We start from the raw sequence: 27803 nt of genomic DNA, 5'->3' as shown, positions 1-27803 counted from the left end.
ACCATCTAGCCCCCGTGATGTTTTTAACACGACTTGGCCCCCATAGGTCACTATGAATCAAAGAGAAAGATTTGGATTGTATATAAGGCTTCAAAAGATAAGGAACACGAGTATGTTTTGACAATTGACAGATTTCACATTTCAGGGAATTGATTTTTTTTATTCCGAAATAACATAGGGAGCAAATGCTTCAAATACAGGAAATTTGGATGTCCTAACCTAAGATGCCACATCATAATAGTGTCCTCGTTTGAAGAAGAGAGAGCAAATACTCTTTTTATTCTTGTCCTTGTAGTCATCCCAAATATAGAGTACATCATCAACCTTAGCAGTGCCAATCATCCTCCCTGATTTCTGTTCCTGTATAATACAACCATCAGCAGAAAATTCAGCACAAACAGTCTTGTCTTCAGTAAGTTTACTTACTAACATTAAATTACAAGATAAATTCGGGACATGAAGAACGTTCTCGAGTGAGAAGTCCTTAGTGAGTCGAACAGCCCCAATTCCAGTAATAGATGAGTATGAACCATCAGCTATCAAAATTCGAGATTGGTTGTGGCAAGGGGCATATGTACGGAATAATGATAAATTAACTGTCATGTGATCGGATGCTCCCAAATCTAGAATCCAGGATGAAAGGTTACTAGATTCAGAAGTAACATTAAAAGCAATACCTTGAATAGCCAAGGAACCATGGCTTATTGGTGCACCGAGTAACTTGTGAAGAGTTTCAAGTTGGAACTTTGTTAGGTGAACATCCTGAACGGCTTCAGTAGTTACAGGGGTCGCAGTGGATGAGTTGCCCAAGGATAAAAGAGCCTTGTTTTCCTTCTGAATTTTTGTTGTACTGGGATAACCGTGGAGCTTGAAACATTTTTCCTTTGTGTGGCCAGTACGGTTACAATAGCTACACCACAGTCGATCTCCTGAGCGACTTAGTTTTGAATCATTCCCTGCTCGAATTTTTTGAGATTGAGGGCCCCTTGAGACCAGGGCAGATGATTCAGTAGGACTATGACCATATTGGTCACAGGTTTTGGTTCCTTGGAATCTCCCATCATTACTCGGCGACGATTTTCTTCTCTCCGAACCTCTGCAAATGCTTCTCCAATGGTTGGAAGAGGGCTCCTACCTAAAATACGGCCACGAACTTCGTCTAAGTCTCGGTTCAGCCCTGCTAGGAACTCATAGAGTCGTTCTTTATTGAGATATGACATGAACTTGGTGTGCTCCAAGCCTTCACCCCAGTCCACTTCATAGTACATATCGAGTTCCTGCCATAAGACTTTTAAGTTGTTGTAGTACTGTGTAACTTCAAGAGTTCCTTGCTGAATGTCTTTTAATTTTAGCTTGATTTCAAAAACTTGATAAGCATTTCCTAGATCAGAATAGTTCTCCTTTACTGCATCCCACATTTCTTTTGCAGTCTTGAACAAGAGGTAGGTTCGACTTATGTGACTCTCCATGGAGTTGATCAGCTTGGCCATGACAATAGAATTATTGAGTTCCCACGTAGCATATGTAGGATCAGTAAGGTGAGGACGTGGAATTTCTCCATTGATATATCCTAGTTTCCCACGACCTCGAATCACCATGAGTACCGATTAGGACCACTGTAAAAAAAAATTCTCATCTAATTGATGATTAGTGATTGTGAGGGACGAATTAACATCACTGTGAGATAGTGCTTGGTTAACATTCTGAGTTACTTGTGAAGTCTCAGAATCAGAAATATTTTCAGTGTTTGCCATGATAGAAAAAACAAGACACGGGAGAAAAATAAAGAAGTATAATGGATCAGAAATATCCCTACAGCTCTGATACCATGAACAGATTTGAGAAAAATTATTATGATATTTCTCTAACAGCAGATTACATCTTTTAAAGTAAAAATTAGTGCAAAAAATAGGAAAGAATCCCTAAAAATTAGGAACTACAATTAGAGACATATTTACACTAAGTTAACTCCTAAAAATAAAGAAGAAAATTCAATCCCTTAATTCTAAGATTTCCAACAATAACTATCTTTTAAAGATGAAAAGATAACAAATGAAAACTAAGATGCAGTTCCTAAAGTTCTAACTTCCAATCAGGCAACCTTGTGATAGACATGTGAAGGGGGTTATTTTCTTGAAACTTTATTAAAAGTAGCAATGACAATAAACGAGAACTAGAAACTTCAAAACTCCACTCTATATATGGATATCCTTACCAAGAAGTAAATTATCTCGGGCTCTAACTAATATTGGCCTTCCTAGATCTCCACTAGCATTCTTGTATAAATTTATTTCTCTGACAATTTGGTCCTGGGTGTTTGCATCAGGAACCAATCTCTCTATGCTATCAAACACCTACGATAGGATACCATTGTGCATATTTCCCTTAGTACTGTAGAAAAACTTGGGGTTCAGGAAGAAACCAGCAGCATAAAGAGGAAGATGCCGATGTTGTTCCCATCTATTATCTATAATATTCCAGTAGACCATATATTCATCTTTCTTGACAAGTTCTTTCTTAATTGTTTCTTTTGCTCTGTAAATTCCAGCATAAATGTATCCCATCGCGTCTCTCTTCTTGCTACCAACTATTTCTAGAACTCGCAAGAGTGGATGTGTTATTCGCGCAATCAAGATGCATGAATTCCAAAATGACCTATTTTTAACAATGTCCGACATCACTAGACCCCCTGGTTTCTTTGCATAAGAGCATTCCAGCCAATCCTGCGAGCTTACAATAGCCTGCAAATTTAGCTTAAGACCAGCCATTCTTTTCAGTGTTGCAAAGTTAGCAGCAAAACGAGTAAGTGCTGGTTCCACAATGTTGTTACCACCAGTGAATCTTCTCATCATATTCAGAACCACGCTACGGTTGTAGACGAATCTTGTCAGAGATCTAGCATGTTCAATTGTTTCATTTATCCAACCAAGGCTACCAAAATCCTGAAGCATCATATCCACACACTGTGTTAAGCAAGGAGCCCAATAAAGTGAAGGAAATGACTCCATCAACCTTTTCCCGGTCAAGAAATATTGCTCATCACAATTAGTGATTACTTGAACAACATTCTCACCCCTACTTCTTCAATCACCTGCTTAAGCAATTCAAACAAATAATCCGCGGAATACAAAGCATGGGATGCATCCATGGATTTTAAAAATACAGTTGCTTGAGGACAATAAACCAAAAAACTTAACAAAATTCTGTTGTTTTTCAAGCTCCATTGCTCAACTATAATAGAACACCCTGTCTTATGCCACATTGCTTTGTTTCTATTGATATCATCCTTTACTTCCTCAATTACATTCTTCAATATCCATCCCCGAAGGTCTTCATAGGAGGGTGGTACAGTCCCAGATCCCCCAGAAACAATAGCATCAATCATTGGTTGAAAACAAACCGAGTTCACGGAATCCAAGTCAACTCCAATGTCATACAGGAAACGCCCTATCGCCATATGAACTGGATTCTCGACCCTTATTGGAACCAATTCAATACCGTTTTTCGCACTAGAATCACTCTTTGGGGTCAAACTTTGATCCCTTTGACGTTTCCTACCTCTACTTCCCTTACTGACTTCCCCTATCCCATTCAATGCCAAATCAGAATCAGCTTCCAAAGTGTTTAAAACCGAAATCGGTAAGATGACCTCTCTCATAACATCACGGGAGGCATAATTTTCTTTCTCAGCAACGTGTGGACTACTACTATTACCGCAGGCTAATAATTTGGGAATTGCTTTTTGCTTATCTGGTTTTCCTAAAACCCCATTCAAGCTATCCTGCATAAGAGCTCGAACCTCTTGTGGAACTTGTTCACATATCGGACCCTGACCTTTCCGACCGGCTAAATGTTCCTTAAACCTATGAATCTCGCCCCCTTTAAACATTTTGCCGCAATACATACATTTAATTTGCAATCTTTCGCCATTTTTAAACACTTTACAATGGTTCCAAGCAGGAACTTGCTTTTGTCTGGTAATTGATATAGGCACCAAATTCAAATCCATTTAAGCAAACCCTTTTTTCAGCATTAGAAAGAACACATACCCTTTAATCAGAGCAGTAAATTTTGGCAAGAATTAGAGGAACTTACTGGGGGTTTTTTCTGGATTTGGTGGTTCATCTGATTATATGAACCAAGTGAACCGGTTGTGTTGACCCAAATTGGTTCAGGGTTTGACGTTGAGGTTTCAACGGAAGATTCAACAGAGTGTTGGTTTTGAAGAAGTTTTTGGATCAAGGAAATCGTAAATGTGTTGTGATTATAACTGGTTAGAGGTTAATGGCGATTGGTCGGAGTCAGACCGGCTAAATTGGTCTGGTTATCTCCCACGCCAACGAAGATACACTTTTCCCCTTGTTTAATCGGGGAAATAAGATTAAAATGAAAATTCCTTTTTTTCATTTTAATATTATTTAATTATATATTCAAAAATACTTAAATTTTACTGAATTAAAAAAATTATAATAATGTATCTATAGTATTTGAAAGTCTGCTTAAATTAGTTTGGGTTAACTACAAAGAAATTACTTATACTTATGTTTTGTCCACTTTTAGTCATTAATTTTATAAAACATAAGATAAAGTCACATTTATTTTTATTTAATTAAGATGCCCCGAGTTAACTGCCGTTAACAACAGTTAAATATTTTAATATAACCATATATTTGATCTCTGTTATTTACATATTATCTCAATTTAGTCCTACTTTTAATAAATTAAAATAAATTTAATCCCCAATCAAATGATACCACATGTCATGCCATGTAGGGGTGAGCGTTCGATCGAGCCGAGTTGAGTTGATTAAAAAAGTGTGAGTTATTCGAGTTGATGAGTCATATTTTACAACTCAAAGTTGACTTGAAATTTTTTAGAGTCGAGTCAAATTTTTTAGTTTATGTTTAAATGTAATTATAAATATTTATAATATTATGATATTATTTGATTCCAATTTAAATGATATTTTATAACCATATACAATACATGTGTATTTCTTTATATTTTTTCATATGTGATATACATTATGATATAGAATCAAGGGACTCGACTCAAACTTGAAAATCAATCCATTGATTACTAAAATTTTTAAGTTATTCGAGTTGTATTTTACAACTCGGTTTGAACTTGAAATTTTTTCGAGTCGAATCGAGTTTATGAAATTACAACTTGAAGTTAATTCGAGTCAAGTTTTCAAGAGTCAAGTCGAAAAAATTAATTCTTCGAATCGAATCGAATCGAATTTTTTCACCCCTAATGTCACGTGTCACTATTCGATTAGAGGATTAACTTTATTTAATAAATTTATTTTCATCAATCAAAGAGTGACATGAGTCACCCTTTGGTTGAAAGAAAGCAAAGGAAGACAAATTAGGAGAATATTTTATTTAAAAGTATTTAATTTTTATTTTCATTTAAAAATATATATTTTATGTTAAAATTTATTTAAAAGTATGACAAAGTTGAGAGAATAATTAAATATCATGGATCAAATGTTTGATTATACTAACTATCACGCCACATATCCTGTTAATTGTTAACCGCAATTAACCGTGATGATCACATATTAATTAAATAAAAACGAAAGTGATCATATCTTATGTTTTTTGAAATCAGTTACCAAAAGTAGAAAAAACATAAACGTAAGTGATTTTTCATGTAGTTAACCCAAATCAATTTTATGGGTTCATCGAGCACTAACTAATTATAAAAAAAATTAAATTAATTTCATCCATTCACTAGGTACTAATTAATTGGTCAAAATATTTAGTACAAAAGGTTCTGAATGTGATGCAGTCCTAAATGAACATCCAACCATGCTGTTCCAGATTTCATTTCCCCATCTTCTTCTACATAAGTATCTTTTACAACACTTGTATGAATAGTGATCCATTAGGACAATGACAAGGAAGTATTACCGCAACTTCATTACAGGTACAAGGCAAATAGTACCTTCACTATCTGAGTGTAACCACTGACGTAGTATAATAAGTTTCCCATATTTCTTTAACCAAAACAACAACCACCGGCTTATTAGATACTCCAATAATGTATCCACATCTGTTGATGATGTATCAACCTTCTTCAACCCCCAATCACATTCCTCATGGTAAAAGAAATCGTAATGAGATTTTTATCACTTGTATCCATTTCAATTGCAGCACGCCTACGATCCAAGAATGCAGCTCACTTACCCATGATAAAACAAAAAACAGATAAACATTGAAATAATTATAACATTACAATTACTTATTTCTCACTTTCTGAAGATCCGTAAACCAAAAAACCCCCATGAATTTCTAACAGAAATGAGAAACATGTACCGTCATATTAAAAACAATAATAACCCAGAAATACCTCATCCAAACAGATTCGAATCCTTCCATGAAGTCCAAAAATTTTAAGGCACTACAAAAAGCTCAAAACCTAAGCTTGGTAAAGAACCACCTGTTCTTTCCAGTCTTGAACCTCTCTTGAAACCGCGCCTTCGTGGCCTTACATGCGGCCACCTTCTTGTCCTTGGTCTGAAGCGCATCGCCGGTAACCACGTCTTTCAAGTCCACGTCCTGGGTGTAGCGCGTGGGCATCAGGTGCTGATAATTTACGATCTTCACGAAGCACTTCAAGCGCGACTTCTTCTCTGTTTTCTTGGCGGAGTCCTTGCGGATGACCTTGCTCGGGTACTTCTTTATCCCAGCAACCAAACAGTGCCCATGGGGGCGGTCACGTGTGCCATCGTCGAAGGATTTCACGATCACGGCTTTGCAACCGGCTTATCGACTTTGAGTCATAACGTCTTTCTCGGGGATCCGCTAGACTTAAAAAATTAATTCGATAAAAGACGATGAAATTCAATTTTGAAAATAATTTGATTTTGGAGTCGCCACCGACCTTTAAGTTAGGTATATCAAAAACCTTAAAAGAAGAAAAAGAGTTTCATTTTACCAAAAATTCATTTTTTTAAGAATCCGAAAATCGATTACGTATGGAAAAGTATGAACACCCCACAACGCTCAAACTTTGGTACCTAAACGATTATACAGTGTTTAAATATTAGGAATTACAAAAAAAATATTTAGATTACGATCCTTATATTCAGTTGACTTTATTCACAAAGTATTAATTTTTGGATAACAAATGCTCTTTTGTGTGAACAATCTTCGAGAAAATACTTCCTTTACAGTTATGAGACTTTCCTATAGATTCCCCTCACAAAATGATGTTTCTTTAATTTTATAGATGATATAATTTAAAAAATTATAATATTATATTAGATTATAGAAATGTTCGAATAAAGAATTCCCTTTTGTATGAACAATCTTCGGGAAAACACTTCCTTTACAGTTATGAGACTTTCTCATAAATTCCCCTCACAAAATGATGTTATTTCACATTTATTTACAAAATAAAATAAAATAAAATAAAATAATACAAAATAAAAAAATAGAATGAAATACAAAATATGGAAACATGTAATGATTAAAGACATATATCTAAACGTATACATATACATATAACATCAAAACAATGTATATCCAAGGAGCCTAAGAACATGCAACACATAAAGATGTAGTAAAGATGAAAAAAATACAAATATCAAAACACCCTGTTGAGGTTAAGATAAAACTGAAGAATTACAAATACTAGATAGAGAATCTAATATTAAATATTATATATATATATATATATATAAATAATGAAAATAAACACAAAACATATCATACAACTATTTCAAGTATTAGAAAAAACTAAAAACGAAAAAGTGAGGATTAAATGGGCAATAACTTCCAAACATTAAGTCCTAATATAATAACTACATTTGAAACCTAAAACATAAAATACATAATAATCTTTTAGGCAGAAAAAAATGGCTAGAATAAAATAAATAACAAATCAGGAGTAATAAAATAATTATACCAAAAGACATTAATGAACAAATAATGATCAAAATGCAATGTAAACAAATATGGAGTCCAAAATAAAACTATACAAAATCAGCAACCAGAAATATAAACACTTGAGCAGATATAACACTTAATAGATAGGACTAAAATGTAATACGGAACACAAAAAGGCTCAAAATAAAAGGATGAAATTTCATTAATGGCTAAAAAGCAAGATTACAAAGGAACAAGGACTAAAATAAAATTATCCCTTTGACAGATCATAAACATGTGTGATATTTCAAAACATCAAGAACCATGGAAACAATTAACCCCAAACCCCAACACGTTGAATCTCTTTCCCTACAAACGAAGTCGTTTGATGGTTAACATATAATCCCTTTTTTAGGGTTTCATAACACCATATTCTTTCCTTCCTCAACCCCTTATCAACCGGTCTCTCCCCTTCCTCTCTATTTACTTGGTTCTTTAGCGCCGAGAGAATGAAAATAAACCATCTCCGGCCACCATAGATCGAGGTCACGGGAAGTAACGAAGCTTCCCAACACCCCTTTCTTCCTTCTCCTTCCCTTCGAACAACCCCAAACAAAACTAAACCTCCCCTCAAAACAGAAAACGGAATTCAAGCTCCCAAGGTAAAAGAGTTACCTTTTGATGACGGGGTATTATGGCTCCGATGAGGCAACAGTGGTGACAGATGAACCAAAGGTGAGAGCTTTCTCTGTTTTTCGTTCGTTTTTTTTCTGTTTTTTTTCTTCGATTTTTCTCTTTTTTTTCTGCCCTCTCCCCCATCTTCGAATGGTTCTTTATCTTTTGTTTTATGGTATGTTTGGCTGATGGCATCATGAAATCTATGGGGTAGGGTATGATTTTTTCTATGATTTTGGGTAAAATCCAGGATTTTCGGGACTTAGTGTAGTTTTTAATTTGGGGTTCTCATATTAACTTCACTGTGGCTAACGTTTTTGTTGCTTTGGTGGCTGTTTGATGTAGGTTGATGACGACGGCCAGCTCGGTGAAGCCCACGCGCCGATTGGAGGACGAAGAGTAGGGCGCGTGTGCCACACGCGCAGACGATGGACGGCTCAAATTCACTGGAGGCGACTGGATGGGAGCTAGTAGGGTGTGCATTATCGGATATTGGATATTATCCGATCTGAAAAAATTGAATATCTGAAATTTTGGATCGGATATCTAAATATATCCAAATCCGATTTTGACATTATATAATGGTCTAATAATATTTTAATAAATATAATATTATTTATGTATACTGGCAAATTCTTCCTTCTGATTTGAACTCTTGATCCCCTGTAGTTTTGCTTTCATGCTCATTTTTTGCATCATATAAATGTTAGAATACTGATGTATACGAGTATTGTATATTCACAGAAGCTCTTGTAAACATATACGGTGTAATGCAATGGGTATCGAATAATGTATTTTTGTGTTATGGCAGGTATGTCTCGAGCTTTACCATCTCAATCTTCGTTGTCTTCCTAAAGTACAAGCTTTACCAACGGCTAAGGTTCAAGTTGCCATCAGGTCCACGAGCGTGGTTGGTGGTTGGGAACCTTTACGACGTAAAACTGGTTAGGCTCCAGGGTTATGCAGAATAGACACGGACCTATGGTTCGATAATTTCCATGTGGTTTGCGTCGATATTGAACGTGTTCGTTTCAAATACGAAACTAGTGCAAGATCAATAGTTGGCTGATCACATGACCAGGTTGACAACAAAGTTTAGCAGAAATGAACTTTGGCACTCTTGGGTTTGAAAGAATCCATATAGCCCAAACAACTCTAGATTTGAAACCTACTATTATAAAATCCATATAGCAGAAATTGAATTTTTATCGATCCGTATCCGATCTGAAAATCTGAAAAAAAATTCGGATACCCGATCCGAACTATCCGAAAATTGAAAAACATATTCGATATCTAAATTTTCGGATCGGATCAACAGATCAGATCGATCAGATTGGATTTTTTTGTACATTCCTAGAAGTTAGGGTTTTGAAACCCCAGGTCGAGTCGGCTGTTTGGGCCAGGACTTGTCCAATCTTGGTTGTAAATGGGGTCTAGGTTTGGTTGTTGGGCAGTTGTAATGTATTGGGCTGCTTGGGTTTTATTTGGGCATGCAAATTTGTAAAATAAAATAATTAATAATAAAATAGTTAAAATAATAATAATATTAATAATAAATTAATAAAACGAGAACCCGGATAAAAACGGATATCTATGACTATAACTGCCTTGTTGGGTTTAAGAAACTTAACCAAGGCGACTTCGGGTGCAGCTGCTCTGAATCTGATTGGCGAAATTGATTCAATGGAAAATGAGTGGATATATAATCGCATCGAGCGACGGGAACCCTAAAGCCTTTGGAAAATGGATGGATATTAGTGGGCTCTTTTCATGTATATATTTGGGTCTTAATTGAGTAGACCTACATTGTTGAGATTTTGGACCATTACCAACGTTTCAAATTTGTATCTTTGGTAAAAAAAAATTAAATGGAAAGGATCGGCGAAAAAAAAAACTACATTAACTTCGATGCCGCAAATAAGGCGGCCCATGGATATTTTGTGAAGAATACGATTAAGACCCGCTGGAATCGAGTTGTAAATTACTAGGGATCCATCTTCCATACGAGAGTTCTTGGCTCTGTAGTCTGTTGCTTCATTGGATTCTCGTGCGATCCGTTTAAATTCCATGTACCACGCATTTTGATCAAGCTCAGCCATGGTTCTTACTTGAGATGATGGAGTATTCAAGGACGGGGAGAGAGGACATTGATGATGTCACGACTGTATAACAACACGCTCGAACCCATATTGCTCTACTAAGATAATACATTTGCATGATTTAAAATGACGATGGTATCAACTAAGCGATTTTGATTGTAAAAAAATTATTCTTTTAGGTTTTTGAGTTCGAGAACCATGAATATTGAGAGTATGAGTGTTCAATATCAAGTGGTTAAGAGTTAACTTTAAACATATACTACATTATATTTATCTCATATTAATAAAAAATCAAAGGACTTGAGAATAAATATATTTGACCGGTTGAACAAGCAACTAATGTTTTTTTCTTTTATATTCTCTTAAGTCGATGGTAAGAATAAATATTATTAGATTTGAATTTGACCTATATATATAAAATTATGTATGTTATCAATAAACAAATGTTTTTAAATATATATAAAGTTTTGAGAAATCATAAAAGCGTTGTTCTCTCAAAACTTTCTTATCTTCCTTTTTGTGTTAGTTCTCTTGTCTAGCTTTCGTCGAGATTCTAAGCATCTTTGCTTGGGATATTTTCATGCTTACTTAGCCGCAATCACTGAGAAGGCGACTAAGACCGCACGTTCTGTGGCGCCGAAGTTCTAAGGGCGTGACAAGACTCCTTCACTTTGAGAAATCATAAGAGCATTATTCTCTTAAAGTTTTTTTATCTTCCATTTTGTGCTAGTTCTCTTGTCTAGCTTCCGTCGAGATTCTAAGCATCCTTGTTTGGGATATTTTCAGGCTTACTTAGCCGCAATTACTGAGAATGCGACTAAAGCCGCACGTTCCGAGACGTCGAAGTTCTAAGGGCGTGACAATAAGATGAGTTGGATCCGATCTCACTTTATAGAGAATAAACGCCTTTCATCTTTTTAATTGCGTTAACTAATCTTTTATAAAGACTTTTTTTATTTATTTTCAGATGCTTGAAGGAGAAATAGACGCGTCCCAAAACAAGAAATCAAAGGGATTGTGACGACAAAACAACTACCATTGAAAAAATAATAACACAATAATGATAATTTTATTCAAAACACAAGTAAATGGGCGTCCCAATTTATACAAAAGAATGAAGGGGGAAAGCAAATCCTATAGTTGCCATCATAAAACAATCAATCCAACTATGTTGTCTACAAACAAATCAAAGTGTTCATAATCATACAATAACGCTTCAAAAGCATGCATCCAGAAGACAACAGCAACACAGGGCTGCACAACTGCAAATTCACACCAGATTTTCATCAGTATTTACTTGTATATTCATAATCATTCACACTGATTCAAAAGAAGATTATTCTTAGTACTTACCATCCCTTCCAGAATCCATCACCTCTGGACTTGGTTTCAACCGCACCTGGCTTGGACTCATCTTTGCTCATCGGATAACCAACTGGTGGTGCCGTCACATAGGGTTCCGCCATCCTGGACGTCGGCGGAGGTGGATATGCAGCTGTTCAATCATTCGACCAGAAACTAAACCATGTTAATATTGTTGGGTTTTTCAAAACTGAGAAACCAAAATCTATAACTTCGAAGGAGAAGAGAACGGACCTGCTGATGGCTGGTTGTGGTTATTCATCCTTTGAATTTTTAAGCTGAAAGGAGATTATGGGTGGAGTAGAATTGATGTTTGGAGAAGAAGAAGAATTGGATGTAGAAGATAGGATGAAGACGTATATATAGAGAGAGAAATAGAGGAACAATATATGGAGGTTTCTTAGAAAGCCAAGTTTCCTTTTGCTTTGCGAAAGCAGGTCGGCGGCCTGCACCGCGTGGCAGTTGGGGTCCAAGGTTGTCCAAGTAGTTTAGACATGAACATTAACGCGTTATATTTTAAAAATATTTTATTTATACTCTATATTTAAAAAAATTGTTTTTAGGGTAAATATCACAAATGATTTTTGATTATAGGACATTACTTTATTGATTCTTTAAATTATTAAAGTTATAAAATGAATATTTAACTATTTATATGTTCAAAACTTATTCTTTTTTATTAAAAATTGGCTGCAATCTAAGCTGAACATTAGTTTACCGATTGAGACATGATAAAATCAGATCTTAGAATCTCAAACGACTATCATATCTCAGTCAATATGTTAACTTTCAATTTAAAAAACCATCAATTATTTTTTAAAGAAAAATGATGAGTTTGAAACATATAAATAGTCAGGTGACTAGTTTGTAATTTTTAATAATTGAGGGACTTAACAAAATAATATTTTATAATTAAAAGACCATCTTATAATTTTTAATAGTTAAAGTCTTTAACAAAACATAATTGATGCATCATATATATATTTTATTGGACTCCACCTTTGAAAAAATAAATATTAAAGTTTCACGGTTCTTTAAAAAAAATTCAACTCATTGTTTGGTTCAGTCTTGACATATTATCTAAATAAAGAGGAATTCTAAAAATGTACGAATATAAAAAAAATTTATAACGTGACGAAAATGGAAAGGAAGTATTATTTTCAACTTCATATGACAACCTTAATATATGATTAATGAAAGCGTTACTAGAAATATTATTATTTTTTAATATTTTTGATAAAAATTACATAAAAAATTATTTTTTATCCTAAAACATTAATGTTTTTTAACATTTCCTATAGAAAAAAATAATGTTTTATGTAGCGCTTTACCATATATGTTAATAAATCCGGTAAATCGTCCAATAATAACATTTCTGATTGAAATAATAATGTTTTAAGTAATTTTCTACCCAAAATATTTAAAAAAAAATAATAATTCTGATAATATCTTTTTTTTAGCCGTATATTAAACTGCCGTACGTGAAATTTCCCTAATATTATTCTTGAGTATGATATCCATGCATGCATATTGCTTAATGAAGACGTCTGTGGTGTTATTTATCCAAAGTATAAAAGAACCAATATTTTGGTTGGTTAAGGTTCTTTTGACTTCTCGCCACGAGTCCTTTAAGGTGCCGTTGTTGAACAAAAACACGTTTGTGGAACATATAGTGTCTATCTTTAACATTCATTATTAAATAATTTATTTTTAAAATAAATATTATTTTATATTGGCTTCGTAATAATTAATAAATAAAAGAAACATTAATATTTCCCATTGATATGGTATAAGTGCTTCACCGGTGGCTCCAATAAGCACTGCAAAAATGTATTGTTCTTTTTTCCTTCTAATCTGATATTCGGTTGTCACATTAAACTTTGAATAATCAACCCAAACCAAATTCTTAGACGAGAGATTGGATTCTTACTACATTTTTTATTTTCTATAAAATATCAACTTAAAATCTTATTTGAATTGCATTGTTTTCATATGTAACAGATATTTATCTGCTTTCAAATGTTAAAAAGATGGGTAAACTACATAAATTGTCACTTTTGTTTGAGTTTTATAAGTGTATGGTCACTTTTAAAAATGACTACTCCCCGACGATCCTAATGAGTTCAATAGCTACAACGCTAGTGTTTAGGGTAACGTCGTTGCCATTTATGCCGTAGTTCGAAAATGACCGCTCCCCGACATTGGCGTCCTCTGTATGGCGGCGCAAGTGAGAAAGATAAGGGAAGAAGAATTTATTAAAAGGTCCTTAAATATGAATTTCAGGGGTTAAAAAAATTAAACATTTTTACTAACATGTCGCGTCATAAACTATCGAACGTTAATGTCTCATTGACCACATCTTCATTAAAACGAAACTAAAAGTGACCATATATTATGTTTTTTGAATTCAATGACCATACGTTTATAAAACTCAAACAAAAGTGATCATTCGTGTAGTTTACCCATGTTTTAGTTAACTACATAATCAATTACTTATGTCTACATTTTTTTCTAATTTTCCTCACTAATTTCAAAAAAACATAATATATGGTTACATAATTTAATTTAAAAATATTTTATTTTTATTTAAAAATATATATTTTATTTTTATCTAAACTTTTAAAAATATATTTTATTATTATTTTAATTTTCAAAATTATATATTTTATCTTATTTTATTAAATATATTACATTATTATTTTAAATTATTAAATATATTCAATTCTTATCTTAATTTCATAATATTTTAATATAATATATATATTTAAATTAAGTTAATAATAAAATATATTTAATAATTTAATATAAAAATATTTTTTAGAGTTAATATATATAAAATATTATGAACTTAAGTTAAATATTTATACACTAAAATATAAAAATATATATATCATGCTGCTTATTTTAGACCAAACATTGGTCTTGGCTTAAAGTTAGTTCTTCAACCGAATTGTGACACGTGACATGACACGTGATACTAGTGACACGTGACATTATTCGATCGAAGGGGTAAATTTATTTTAATTGATTAAAAGTATGACTAAATTGAGAGAATATGTAAATATCAGAGATCCAATATGTGATTATACTAAATATTTAACGACACTTAAGTTGTTGTGACCACATCTTAATTAAATATGGTGTCGACCCCGTTTAATCATTTGGATAGTGGAATTTAATGTAAAAAAATTAAGTAAATTCGAATTATTACATGGAATCGTTTTTTATAATTATATGTATGTTTATAATTCTTTGATTAATTAATTTGAAATAATTATTATTAGAGGAAATTTTACATGCCCAACTTGCACCATTTACATCACAACGATTTTAACCTAAACATTTTAAGCGACTTAACATCTCATTTACTAGGCCAACTTGCAGTTGATGTAGAATTGATTTTATTACTTAAATTTAGGGTAAATTACAAAGTTGGTTACTAATGTTTGAGTTAATTTTCATTTTTCTCACTGATGTTTCAAAAGTTATAAATCGATCATTAACATTATCGATTGATTACAAACTGATCACTCAACATTATCAGATGTGACAAAAAACACAGTTGACTCGTTAAATACTTACATGGATAGGTTGACTGCCACATCGGAAAACAATTGAATTCCCTTTAACATGTGCTTAAATATTTAACTGATTTAATTGAACCTTACTTTTAAGATTATACTAATTACCAAGGAAACCATTCAGGGAAAAAAAAGAGAAACGAAAAATTCTGAGGCATAAACTCTTTCTTCTTCCACTCGTCTGAGAGATCCATTTCAGAGAGAGAGAGAGTCTGAGAAAAAAACTAGTCAGAAAAAAGGAGAACCGTGTGAAAAATGGCTTCTTCTTCCTAAGCTAATAATCATTGAAATGTAAAGGTTATAACCTTTACATTCATACATTCATACATGTAGCTTCCATGGCGGATACTATATAAAGGTTACAATAATTGAAATGTTAATAATCATTCGACTGAAAACCAGTAGATTCCACCTACAGGATGGCACTTCTTAGATTTTCTTCGACTGAGTTCGTTAGGGCTCTAGGTAGAGCCACCGCGCATCACAGCAGCAAAAACATCGAGGAAGGAGAAGAAGGAGAAGAATAACGTGGACATAGACATTTGAGCAGAAGCTAAAGAATTACTGTTTACAGTACTAAGAAAGAGAAGAAGAAGAAGAAGGTGCTGCCTGTTGAAGCTGTTTTGCCATTGGGTTTTTATTTAAAGAAGAAGATGAAGATGTGGGTCTCCAAGGTGCTGATCAACTCAGACAAACTCATCCAAGTAAGCATTTAACGAAACATTGCTGATCAACTGAGTTTTTTCGTCACGTTGTTAATGAGGAGTGATATGTTTGTAACCAATCAATAATGTTAGTGATGGATTTATAACTTTCAAAATATTGGTGAGAACACGAAAATTAACTCACATTAATGACCAACTGTGTAGTTTACCCTTAAATTTATTCCATAATTTGATATATGAACTTGATAATTTTTCGCAAATTGATACTTGATTTTTTTTAATCTCAAATTGGCAGATAAATTTTTTTATTTTTAAGTTGGTACCTATTTTGATTTGGCATCTCAACACTCAATTAAGTTATTGAAGTTACATAGATCTATCAAAATGATGATATAATTGTCAAATGTCGTAATTTGATTAATTGTTATATCACATCAATATGAGAAGCATGATCTTATATTATAGGGAAATATTTTTAAATTTTAAAAAGAAATAAACTTACAAAATTTTAAAAGACAAAAATAGATTTAAAAAAAATTAAAATATATGATATTAAATTTTCAGGAAGGACGACTGTCTCTACCCACCCTCAATCCATCCTTGTCAACATCATATATCAATTAAAAAACAAATCAAAATACCAAATTGTGAAATCTTTTTAAGTTCATACGCTAATTTGAGAAAAAAATCAAATACTAATTTAAGAAAAACCCATATTCATATCATATGAATAGGAAAAATGATCTTCTTAAGTTACCATAACCAAATCATGTCAACTTGTTTGTGATGTAACTAAAATCAATACAAGCCCAATTGATAATCAAATGACATATCTTTATAGGCTTAAATGCATCATTGTTCTTGAACTATATTATTTGTACCGAGTTGTTTCATAAAGTATTTTTCAAATGTTTTATCTCATTAACTTTAAATCGTTTTCCTATTTGTTCCAAGCCGTTAACATTGTTAAAAAATTTCACATACCAATCTGAACACACCACAACCCCTCTTAATTTTTGTTTTATTTTATCTAAATAAATAAAAATTAAATTATAATATAAAATAAGTACACTATCGAAATTACCCCTCTTTTCTATCTCCGCCGTCCACACTACCCCTTCCCCAACCCCATCACCTCTGTAAATTCTCAGATATTTCATCGGAATCATCAAAGATACTACCATCTTCGTCGGATGACAACATCTCAGCATAATTAGAAACTGAATCAGATTTCTCCTTGACCACCTTTTGTTCCTCCTAAGAACAATACTAAACATGATAAACAAATAAAGCTCCATTCTTTTTTTCACAAAATTTACCAATCCAATTCATTCATCATATCATGTATGCCCACATAAAACACAAAGCAAAGGACTCCTAACTTTTTTGCCTCAATTTTCTTGTTCCAAAACTAACACTAGCCAAAACAATAAGAACCCATAACTCAACACGTCAAGAACAATAACAAAAACCCATATCGAACACATATTATATCTTACAAGTTATTCCCATATATTGAAGTATTCTGGAAGTTATAGAAGTTAGCCGTTGTAATTAACTTGTTATGCTAGCTAACCTAGTATGGTAGAGTGGTTATGTAACACCCCAACCCGTACCCAACCCGGATACGAGTCCGAGATGTAGCATTAACTTTTTAAAACAATATTCTTATAAAATAACAAAACGTTTGAACTTATATTAAGAAAATACGATAATATACCATTGAATTATGTTCGTTATAACTAATTTAAGGAAAAATACGTTTTAATGAACAGTAATATACGGTATGAACAGTTCTGTGAACAGTAATAAACAATACCATGAACAGTACCGAATGCTAAAATTTTCCAAAATGCTACAGGGGTATCGATACCCTGCTACAGTGTATTGATACCCTTGCTAAAGTAATTTCATCCACTTATAGAAAACTCATAAAATATAAACTTCCATTACTATACATTAGAGACTGATGACACGTTTTTCCACTTTATTCTCCTAGACACCACCCACGTGATTTTTTTGCATGTTGGAATCATATCCCCATTTTCCTTTATCTGAGCAGTTTTTTCACTTGCTGAAACTCCATTAATTAGAACCAAGATAACTTGTGGACAATTTGGTACATGCGTATTCATAGACTTCATACGGGTAAATCAACGGGTATTGAAGCACTTATCTCTTTCATCAAGAATCATACGCATAGTTTGAGCTTGCTCAGAGATGGTTTAAAGCCCCTTTTCCTCCTCAACAGGTCCATTAGAAACTCCCTCGTGCTCTACGGGTTAAAGCAAGTTTTGACGCTAGCTTTAATCAAGCATCAAGAAATAGTTGGTCAGGGGTGACTGTTCGAGATGAAGAGGGTAATATTCTACGATCTTGCAACAGGAAAGTGATTAGGATTACCTCAAGCTTTGCAGCCGAAGCCATGGCCGATGTGCACACTATCTAACTAGTCATTAATATGGGGCTCACGCGCGTCTGTTTTGAAGAGGATTTCAAGGGCAGTGATTCAAAGGCCAAAGGTTTATTGCGACAGTAAGCTTTACTACTAATTTGTGGTTTTCTTTCGTGCCAGCTCTTAGCCACTTGTGGCTCTTTATTTTTCCATATTATAAAAATAATAATAATTGTAGTGGTTGAACAACTCCTTCCGCTTGGTTCTCCATTTTCAATATAATAATAATAATAATAATAATAATAATAATAAGATTCACATAATTGGGGTTTGACAATTCTCCCTTCCTTAAATGAATTTCGTTCCCGAAATTCATTCATGTCACATAATTGCAGAAATGAAACTTCCATCAGTTCTTCCATATCTTCAAGTAGCTTTTACATAAGTAAGGATCATTTACTAATCCTTAACTAGTTGAGTATACATTCTTATAAGAACTCTCACTCATTCCAATAAAAGAATCAAACCAAAAATATCTTTGTGGAATCAATTCAACATTAGTTACGAGAATAGGCTTATAGAGCGATAACATATCCTAATTTCATTTCTGGAGTTGGATTGAAATTTCTCAGATGAGTAACTCTCACATGGCTCGTGAAGTACTTTACAGAATTTAGACAGACGTTACTGATATTCCTTTATGCAATGGTAGAGTCCCAACGGATAGAAAACTTTGGTTTGCTCATTACAGATAGAGACTCAACCTTGGAGTTCCGACTCAGAGAAGTCTGATTGTAGTCTAGGGGCATGTACTGATCAGACATCTTTTGACATTCGACCGACCGGTCTATCTTGAAAGCTTTGACTCAACCATAGCTTTGATACCACTAAATGTAACCCCGTCAGACCGATAAGGGTAACTCGATCTGGAGTGTCACATTAGGGCCACCGGAGCGACCCACTGTAAAAATAGTGAAAAATTTAAAACTTTTATTAAAACATGTAACTTATAAAATGATTTATCAGTATGCAGAAATATATAACAAATTTTCAGACTCGTATATAAAACAAAATACAATTACATGCCCTCTAATCACATATACCATACTCTACAACAATGCCAGAAGAATTCCCTTACTGAAGTTCGTAGTTGTACTGGTACAATTCTTTTAACCTGTAATGGTGAGTAATAGAGTGAGCTTCGGAAAGCTCAGTAATACAGAACTACTAGATGATGCTTAAGAACGTGCAGATACAGATAAACATGCATTTCCTTATTGGTTCAGATATCTACAAATTTTTAGGCTGAGTTGAGGTCCCATTGATATCGCAGGTGGTAACAGATAGTATTCCATTCAAATGGAAATATTTCAGATGTCTAGATTCAGGAGATCAAAATAGGTTATCCAGTGTGTTCCCGTAAAAACAGTAAAAAGATACAGATTCTTTTAAAACGTATATATATATACCCCCATTCGTCACGAACAAAATGTGTAGGTTCCCCAGAACCATACAACCCCGTCACGTCCAGTAAGGTCCTGAGCACAAAGCCGAGGAACCTGCAAATATTCTTCCTCCAACAATACCCCCAATAAAACATGTTCCGTTCGTAAACGAATATATAAAAAATCAAAACATAATTCAAGTCAAGTATCAGATCAGAATCCATGTCATGTATCAAATCATAATCCATGTCAGTATCAGATCAGAATTCAAGTCATATATCATAACAGAATTCAAATCGAAAATCAAATAAAATATTCTTGTGCTTAGGGAACACACCAGAGTTTATATATTATTCAGAGGTACTGGATAATCTTAGTAGGAAGAGAAATACAGGTCTTCAGTATACCTATAAAATATTGGAATTTAGAATCACTATTGGAAGAATTCAATAACTGACGGAATCATCAGTTATTTAGAATGTGACTTGAGCTAATAAGGAAGAAATGAAGGTTCAGAACATTTATAGTCTATGTCGATTGATTTCATTATCAAACAATTTCAGATGAATATCTCCCAGAATTAATGCTTGTCGACTAGTCAATTCATTGTCCTTACAGGGTATTTACACTTTAATACCAAAAATTCTAGTCCATATATTATCTTCGGAATCATCGCTGAATAAATCTTCCAATGTCTTTATTTCATGTTCACGTTTCCACTATATCATGAAATGCTGACGTGCTTGATTTGTAGTTGATGATCCATAAGAACATTACATCATGTATGTTCATTAATGTTTCTAGACTCATCCAAATCACTTACTTAATCCTTAGTCCTTGAGGTTACTTAATTCATTTAGCAGTCAAGTCTATTCCAGCTATTTCAGGGTTTTCCAGGGTAATCCAAACGTTTCTGAATTTCGGATACATACTGTACTTCTTTTTAATTCAATTTGGTGTTCGTGGTTGATTTGTCTAACAAATATCAAATTCTTAGTACTGAATGCGATCTAGAGTTGAGCTGAGCTGAATACTTCCAAAATTATCATCGAGCCAAACTTGAGAATACAAACACACATTCAAGTGACATTTATGTTGTTCATGTACTGATATAACACTAGCATTGGTTGCTCGGCTTAATATGTGATCCATAACTTTTAAGAGCAGTACCACATCCATGTTTATTTGGATTCCTTAATTAATCCAACACCTCTACTTAGTTTAGGTCATAAGGGTATTTTGGTCATTCTGGTGCTTAGTTTCATTCCATTTTTTTTTCAGAGCTCGAGGATATCCAATCATTCCTAAGCTTGGTGATATTCTTGAGTCATTTCCATTATAGGGGTATTTTGATCATTTTACAGATCTACGATGTTTCAATATTTTCCTTCTATCCGATCTTATTATTTAATTTAATATTATCATTTACTTTAGTCCTTTCAAACAATTCTAACAAAAGAGCACAATTGATAAATCATTCTTCAGGTATTTACTTATAACTCGGAGATTTTCGGGTCAATAACTTTCTCAAACTTTACAAGCGGAATATTAGAAATTTTCTTTACAAAGACATGATTTTATCAATTAAATCTGTAATTTATCGGGTTAAGAACGAAATCTCAGGGTACTTTCTCATTCAGGGTCAACTCGGACAATTTTTACTTATCAATGGTATTTTCGTAATTTCTTAACCAAATAATTTCGGTATTAACTCTTAACGAAAATAATTATAATATAGAGATCCTATGGTTAATTGTTTTCCCGAATATTCTCTGATCTTGAAATGATTCCTTAACAGGCTCTTAGAATGTTGTCCAAACCCTCTTGGGGTTAAAAACCGATTATCTAAATTTTCTAAACAAAACTAGCATTTCTTATGCATATCAGTAGTTTCACCATATCAATATGTCTTTAAAAATCCTTTATCCAACCTCTATGGTCAAATCTTGTATTTTTACAACATAAGGGTATTTTTGTATTTTTACCCAATCGAAGTATTCATATAATTTATCATTCAAGTACCTTTAATAAGATAAATTATAATTCACATATTCAAAACTGATTCTTTTATCACTCAATCACAGAACTTGTAATTCAATAAAGTCTTAACTAATTTATCACTTAAATCGTATTCGGTTCGAATCCATCCATAATCAAACAGACATAATAGACCAATCATATATATGTCTATGCATTTATCTATTATCAACATGTTCCATAAAGCATAAAGAGGTAGTAATGTATTACCTCGTTTTCCATGCCATACTGGTTGACCATTTAAATTCTATTCGAACGCCCTCGATCTTTAATTCAAATTCTAATATTTTTCTCACGATCCAGGCCATCAAAATTACTAACTCGTATCCAAATAATTTCCCTCTTCATAAAGATAGCTTATTAGAATTTAAATAATAATTTGGAAACCCAAATTGTATATTAGAATACTTGTGGGGCTACTTTAATAATTAATCACTAAAATTAACGACTAAACCGAAATAATTTACACTATTGGGCCATAAACAAAAACTAATAAAATTAGGAGACAAGGCCAAGTTCTTACCAAACCCGGAGGACTCATGACACGCTTTTCCACTTTATTCTCCTAGACACCACCCACGTGATTTTTTTTCATGTTGGAATCATATCCCCATTTTCCTGTCTGAGCAGTTTCTTCATTTGCTGAAACTTCATTAATTAGAACCAAGATAACTTGTGGGCGATTTGGTACATTCGTATCCATAGACTTCATACGGGTAAATCAACGGGTATTGAAGAACTTATCTCTTTCATCAACAATCATACGCATAGTTTGAGCTTGCTCAGAGATGGGGTCAAGCCCCTTTTCCTCCTCAACAGGTCCATTAGAAACTCCCTCGTGCTCTATGGGTTAAAGAAAATTTTGACGCTAGCTTTAATCAAGCATCAAGAAATGGTTGGTCAGGGGTGACTGTTCGAGATGAAGAGGGTAATATTCTAGGATCTTGCAACAGGAAAATGATTAGGATTACCTCAAGCTTTGCAGCCGAAGCCATGGCTGATGTGCACGCTATCTAACTAGTCATTAATATGGGGCTCACACGCGTCTGTTTTGAAGAGGATTTCAAGGGCAGTGATTCAAAGGCCAAAGGTTTATTGTGGCAGTAAGCTTTACTACTAATTTGTGGTTTTCTTTCGTGCCAGCTCTTAGCCACTTTTGGCTCTTTATTTTTTCATATTATAAAAATAATAATAATTGCAGTGGTTGAACAATTCCTCCCACTTGATTCTCCATTTTCAATATTATAAAAATAACAAATAATAATAATAATAATAATCATATTCACATAATTGGGTGGTGACAGTATCGATACCTTACTCTTGGTATCGATACTTACCTTACAGTATCGGTACCCTAACAAACAGTTCTGATATTGACCCTTAATTTTCAATTATTTAAGCCTTGAAGTATCAGTATTATTCTTGTTATACTGATACTCGTGTCCAGATTTCCAATTCTTCCACTTCGAATTTTAACCCAAAAATCATCTAAACCTTTTACTTTTAACTCTAATCATCTCCTCAAACTCACTAATACTTATACTAATAACTGATCTTCATTAATCCCCTTATAACATCCAAATTTCTAAATAATATCCTTGAAATTGAAAATCATATCATTTTATCAAACATGTTATTACTTAGCTCTAACACCTCAAATCTCTTAGCTAGGACTTTGACAAGTCAATTCTACTTTGACAAGTCAATTCTATTTTTAGAATTCATTAATCAACTAAATTACAAATTTTCACCTCAAAACCCATATTATACATTCCCTGATAAATCGTTATTAACATAGTTTTTTTTTCATTTCCAAGATTCCTTAATCTTCCCTACCTCTTATAGCTTCAATATAAACCCATAATTTAAAGAATTCATAAACTTACTATAACTTATCTTAAACCAAGAAGTCACGAGCCCAAGAAGAAAAAGAAGAAAAAATAGTTAGCCTTCAAAAAAATTATTATCTCTCCCTCATCCACTTAATATATATATATATATATATATATATATAATATGGATAAAAATTCATATGTTGAAAAAGACCATCTTACCATTCTTCTCTTCCTTCTTTGCATTTAACTCCTATCACAAAATATCCAACCATTAGTCCTTGAAATTATCACTTATTCCAATTACTCTACTAAATTTTAAATTCCTTATATTTTGATCATTGACCCGATGTTTGGGGTATTACATACATGGCTCTGTCACTGGATATAGCAATCAGCACATGGGTTACCAGTGTATGACATCAAATGGCAGAATACACATTTCTATAGGGTTGACCAACGAAACCGAGAAAACCGAAAAACCGACATGAACCGAGTAAAACGGTTTGATTCGGTTCGGGTTTACGTTTAAACGGTTCGGTTTCGGGTTGATTTAAAGAATCAATTCTATTGATTCGGTTCGGTTCAAGTTTTCCATATGGAACCCACTTGTTCTATATTGAACCGAATAGACATTTTTTTTTGAATTTATAGTTTCAAGTGAATTTTTCATTGAAAAACCGACGAACCAAACCGAAATGAAAAAACCGCATTATCGAACCGAATCGAAAAAATCAGTTTCACATAATTCTATTTTTTAACCATTCGATTTCGGTTTAAATTTCAAAAAAACGTTTATTTCGGTTCGATTCAATTTTTAGTAAAAAACTGAACCGAACCGAACCGAATACACCCCTACATTTCTAGACATGTAAGGGGTGTTTTCCTTTTGCAGGTCTGTCTGATCAAGGCCCAAAGAATTTTGAAACTAGCCAACCCAATTTTTAGCAGATCTTCCTTTGCTGGATGGTGCATGTAAAGTGTGAATGGATTTCTCCCCAGAGCAGCAAGGTCAATTCTGTCAGACTCCTGAAGCAGCTTCGATTATGGGAACGTTAAATCAACCACTTCTTGACATGTAGCCTTCTAGTGTTCAACAGACAATAACACGTGGACAAGCTGAAGGTTCAAGAGCTAGTGATGGAGAATCTAGTAACCAGCTGGATCTCGAAAATGAGGATGTTGGACAGCATGCATAGAGTTAATCAGAATGGTGATGAAACCGAAAATTGTGCCTCGGTTGCTATCAATGGTCATCACATGCTCACCCATAACAAAAGAGGTATTTTCAAGCCTAAGATATTTGTTGCCATGCATGGTAATGAAGATGGCGAACCTATCTCGGTTTATGAGACTCTTCAATCTCCAAAGTGGAAAACGTCAGTTTTGGCAGACTATGAGGCCTTGGTGAAGAATAACACGTGGTCGCTGGTGACTTTGCCTGAAGGAAGAACAATCATTGGCTGTAAATGGCTATTCTGGGTTAAAAGAAATACAGACGACACAGTACAAAGACAGAAGGCCAGGCTTGTAGCAAAGGGATTCTCGTAAACAACCGGACAGGACCTCCAGGACACGTACAGCCAGGTGGTTAAACCTTCCACGGTCAATGTTGTCTTTGTTGGAAGCGTAGATGGGCTCACGATAATTTATAACACTCAGAAATTTTTATTGATACGAAACAAAATATTTTACAACGACACTCTCAATATTACAATACTGCAATACTAGCTGCGACTAGTTTACAAACACAACCTTACTCTTTTAAGGCTTTGCTAAGCTTCACAATCTATCTCTCATTTTTTTCTCACTTTCTCTCGTATATTTTCCTCACTTGTATTACATACATCCTAAACTAGGCTAGAGCACATATATATAGGATCAATTAACCGACTTATTTTGAAGCTCTGGGTGCTTCTCAATTTTTCCATTATTGCCACCATATTTGTTGCAACCTTATCCTTTTAAGGGACCACCTTAATATGCTTAATAATTAAGAAATTCAAGAGGCTTCTAGCTTTTGTCATCTTGCCGTCATATTGTTGCACTTCTAGCCATCTTTCTTGACTTTTCAAGTTTGATTTTTAACACTCCCCCTCAAACTTGATTTTTCATTCCGAGCTTCTCTTTGAGTCGGTTGAATATATCTGCTCTCAATGGTTTTGTGAAAATGTCTGCTATTTGATCTTCAGTTCTGCAGTAAATTAGCTCCACATTTGTTTTCTTCACCTGCTCTCGTATAAAGTGATACTTTGTATCAATATGCTTGCTTCGGCTATGAGAGACTGGATTCTTGGCAAGGGAAATTGTAGACTTGTTGTCGACATAGATTGTAGTTGGTTCTTCTTGCACCAAATTTAGCTCGTTCAAAATATTCCTTAACCACATTGCTTGGCAAGTGCACGCTGCTGCGGCTATGTATTCTGCTTCACATGTTGAAAGAGCTACCGTTTGTTGCTTCTTTGATGACCATGAAAATACTGCAGAGCCGATATGAAAGAGATATCCAGTTGTGCTTTTCCGATCGTCTAAGTCTCCCCCATAATCACTATCAGAATAACCAACCAGCTTCGAATTTTCTGAATGCGTGTAGAATAAACCATGACCTGTTGTACCTTTGACATATTTGAGGATTCTTTTTGCTGCAATCCAATGATCTTGTTTTGGATTCTCCATGAATCTGCTTACCAATCCCACAGCGTATGTTATGTCTGGTCGTGTGATAGTCAGATACCTTAGACTTCCAACTATGCTTTTGAACAACGTCGGATTCACTTGCTCTCTTGTTGAATTCACACTTAATTTGACTCCTGGTTCTGCTGGAGTGGCTACCGGCTTGCAATCTTCCATTCTGAATTTTCTTAAAATTTCTTCTGCATACTTCTTTTGTGATATAAATATTCCTTCTTGCATTTGCTTCACTTCAACTCCAAGAAAGTATGACATTTCTCCAATATCTGTCATTTCAAATTCTTTAGTCATAGCTTTCTTAAAATCATTGAACATACCTGGATTATTTCCTGTGAAAATCATGTCGTCCACATATAAGCACACGATCATGATATCACCGTCTTCATTTTTCTTTGTGTATAAGGCATGCTCGTATGGACTCTTCATGAACCCATTTCTCTGGAAATATTCATCAATCCTCGTGTTCCATGCTCTCGGGGCTTGCTTCAAACCATATAGAGCTTTCTTCAATCGGTAAACTTTGTCTTCATGTCCATTTTTAATGTATCCAGGTGGTTGCTCAATATAAACTTCTTCTTCTAGGTAGCCATTTAGAAATGCTGACTTCACATCCATCTGGTAAATTTTCCATCCTTTTTGTGCTGCGACTGCTGTGAGAAGTCTGATGGTCTCGATCCTTGCTACTGGAGCAAATACTTCATCATAGTCTATTCCTTGTCTTTGTTTATAGCCTTTGACAACTAGCCTCGCTTTGTGCTTCTCGACCTTTCCTTCTTTATTGGTCTTTGTCTTGTAAACCCATTTTACTCCAATTGGGTTATGGCCTTCTGGTTGTCTTGTTAGCTCCCAAGTATCATTTCTTTCTATTGATGCAATTTCTTCATCCATTGCATTCCTCCATTTGTCATCTTCAACCGCTTCTTCGTATGTTATTGGATCACTGTTCACAAGCAAGCAGAAAAGTGAAACATTATTTAGTTCATAATCGTTGTACCTTTCTGGCATTCTTCTCTCTCTTGTGGATCTTCGAAGTTCTGTGGGAGGTGCTTCACGATCTTCTATTATGTTGCTGGCATCGCTGCTGCTGCTTGACGACGATGGTAGATTTTGTCGAGGATCTTGATCATCATCTTGTTCATCTTGA

At 33.9% G+C, this 27803-nt stretch overlaps 1 protein-coding gene and 1 pseudogene across 1 annotated transcript; both read right to left on the bottom strand.

Moving 5' to 3' along the window:
- LOC120183132 overlaps positions 1-27243 on the bottom strand; it is a 32334-nt pseudogene extending 5091 nt beyond the window's left edge.
- Positions 6419-6773, bottom strand: LOC120183133 (60S ribosomal protein L27-3-like; the record flags this gene model as incomplete). The annotated part of the gene is made up of 1 exon (XM_039187894.1): positions 6419-6773. A coding segment is annotated over one exon (354 nt), but the record flags the coding sequence as incomplete, so codon positions are not given.
- Positions 27244-27803: the final 560 nt, after the last annotated feature.

This window comes from Hibiscus syriacus, unplaced genomic scaffold, assembly GCF_006381635.1.
Source record: "Hibiscus syriacus cultivar Baekdansim isolate YM2019G1 unplaced genomic scaffold, ASM638163v2 tig00112738_pilon, whole genome shotgun sequence".
Classification (NCBI taxonomy): domain Eukaryota; kingdom Viridiplantae; phylum Streptophyta; class Magnoliopsida; order Malvales; family Malvaceae; genus Hibiscus; species Hibiscus syriacus.
The sequence above is the reverse complement of the archived record's forward strand: the minus strand, read 5'-3'. Positions and strand labels throughout refer to the sequence as shown.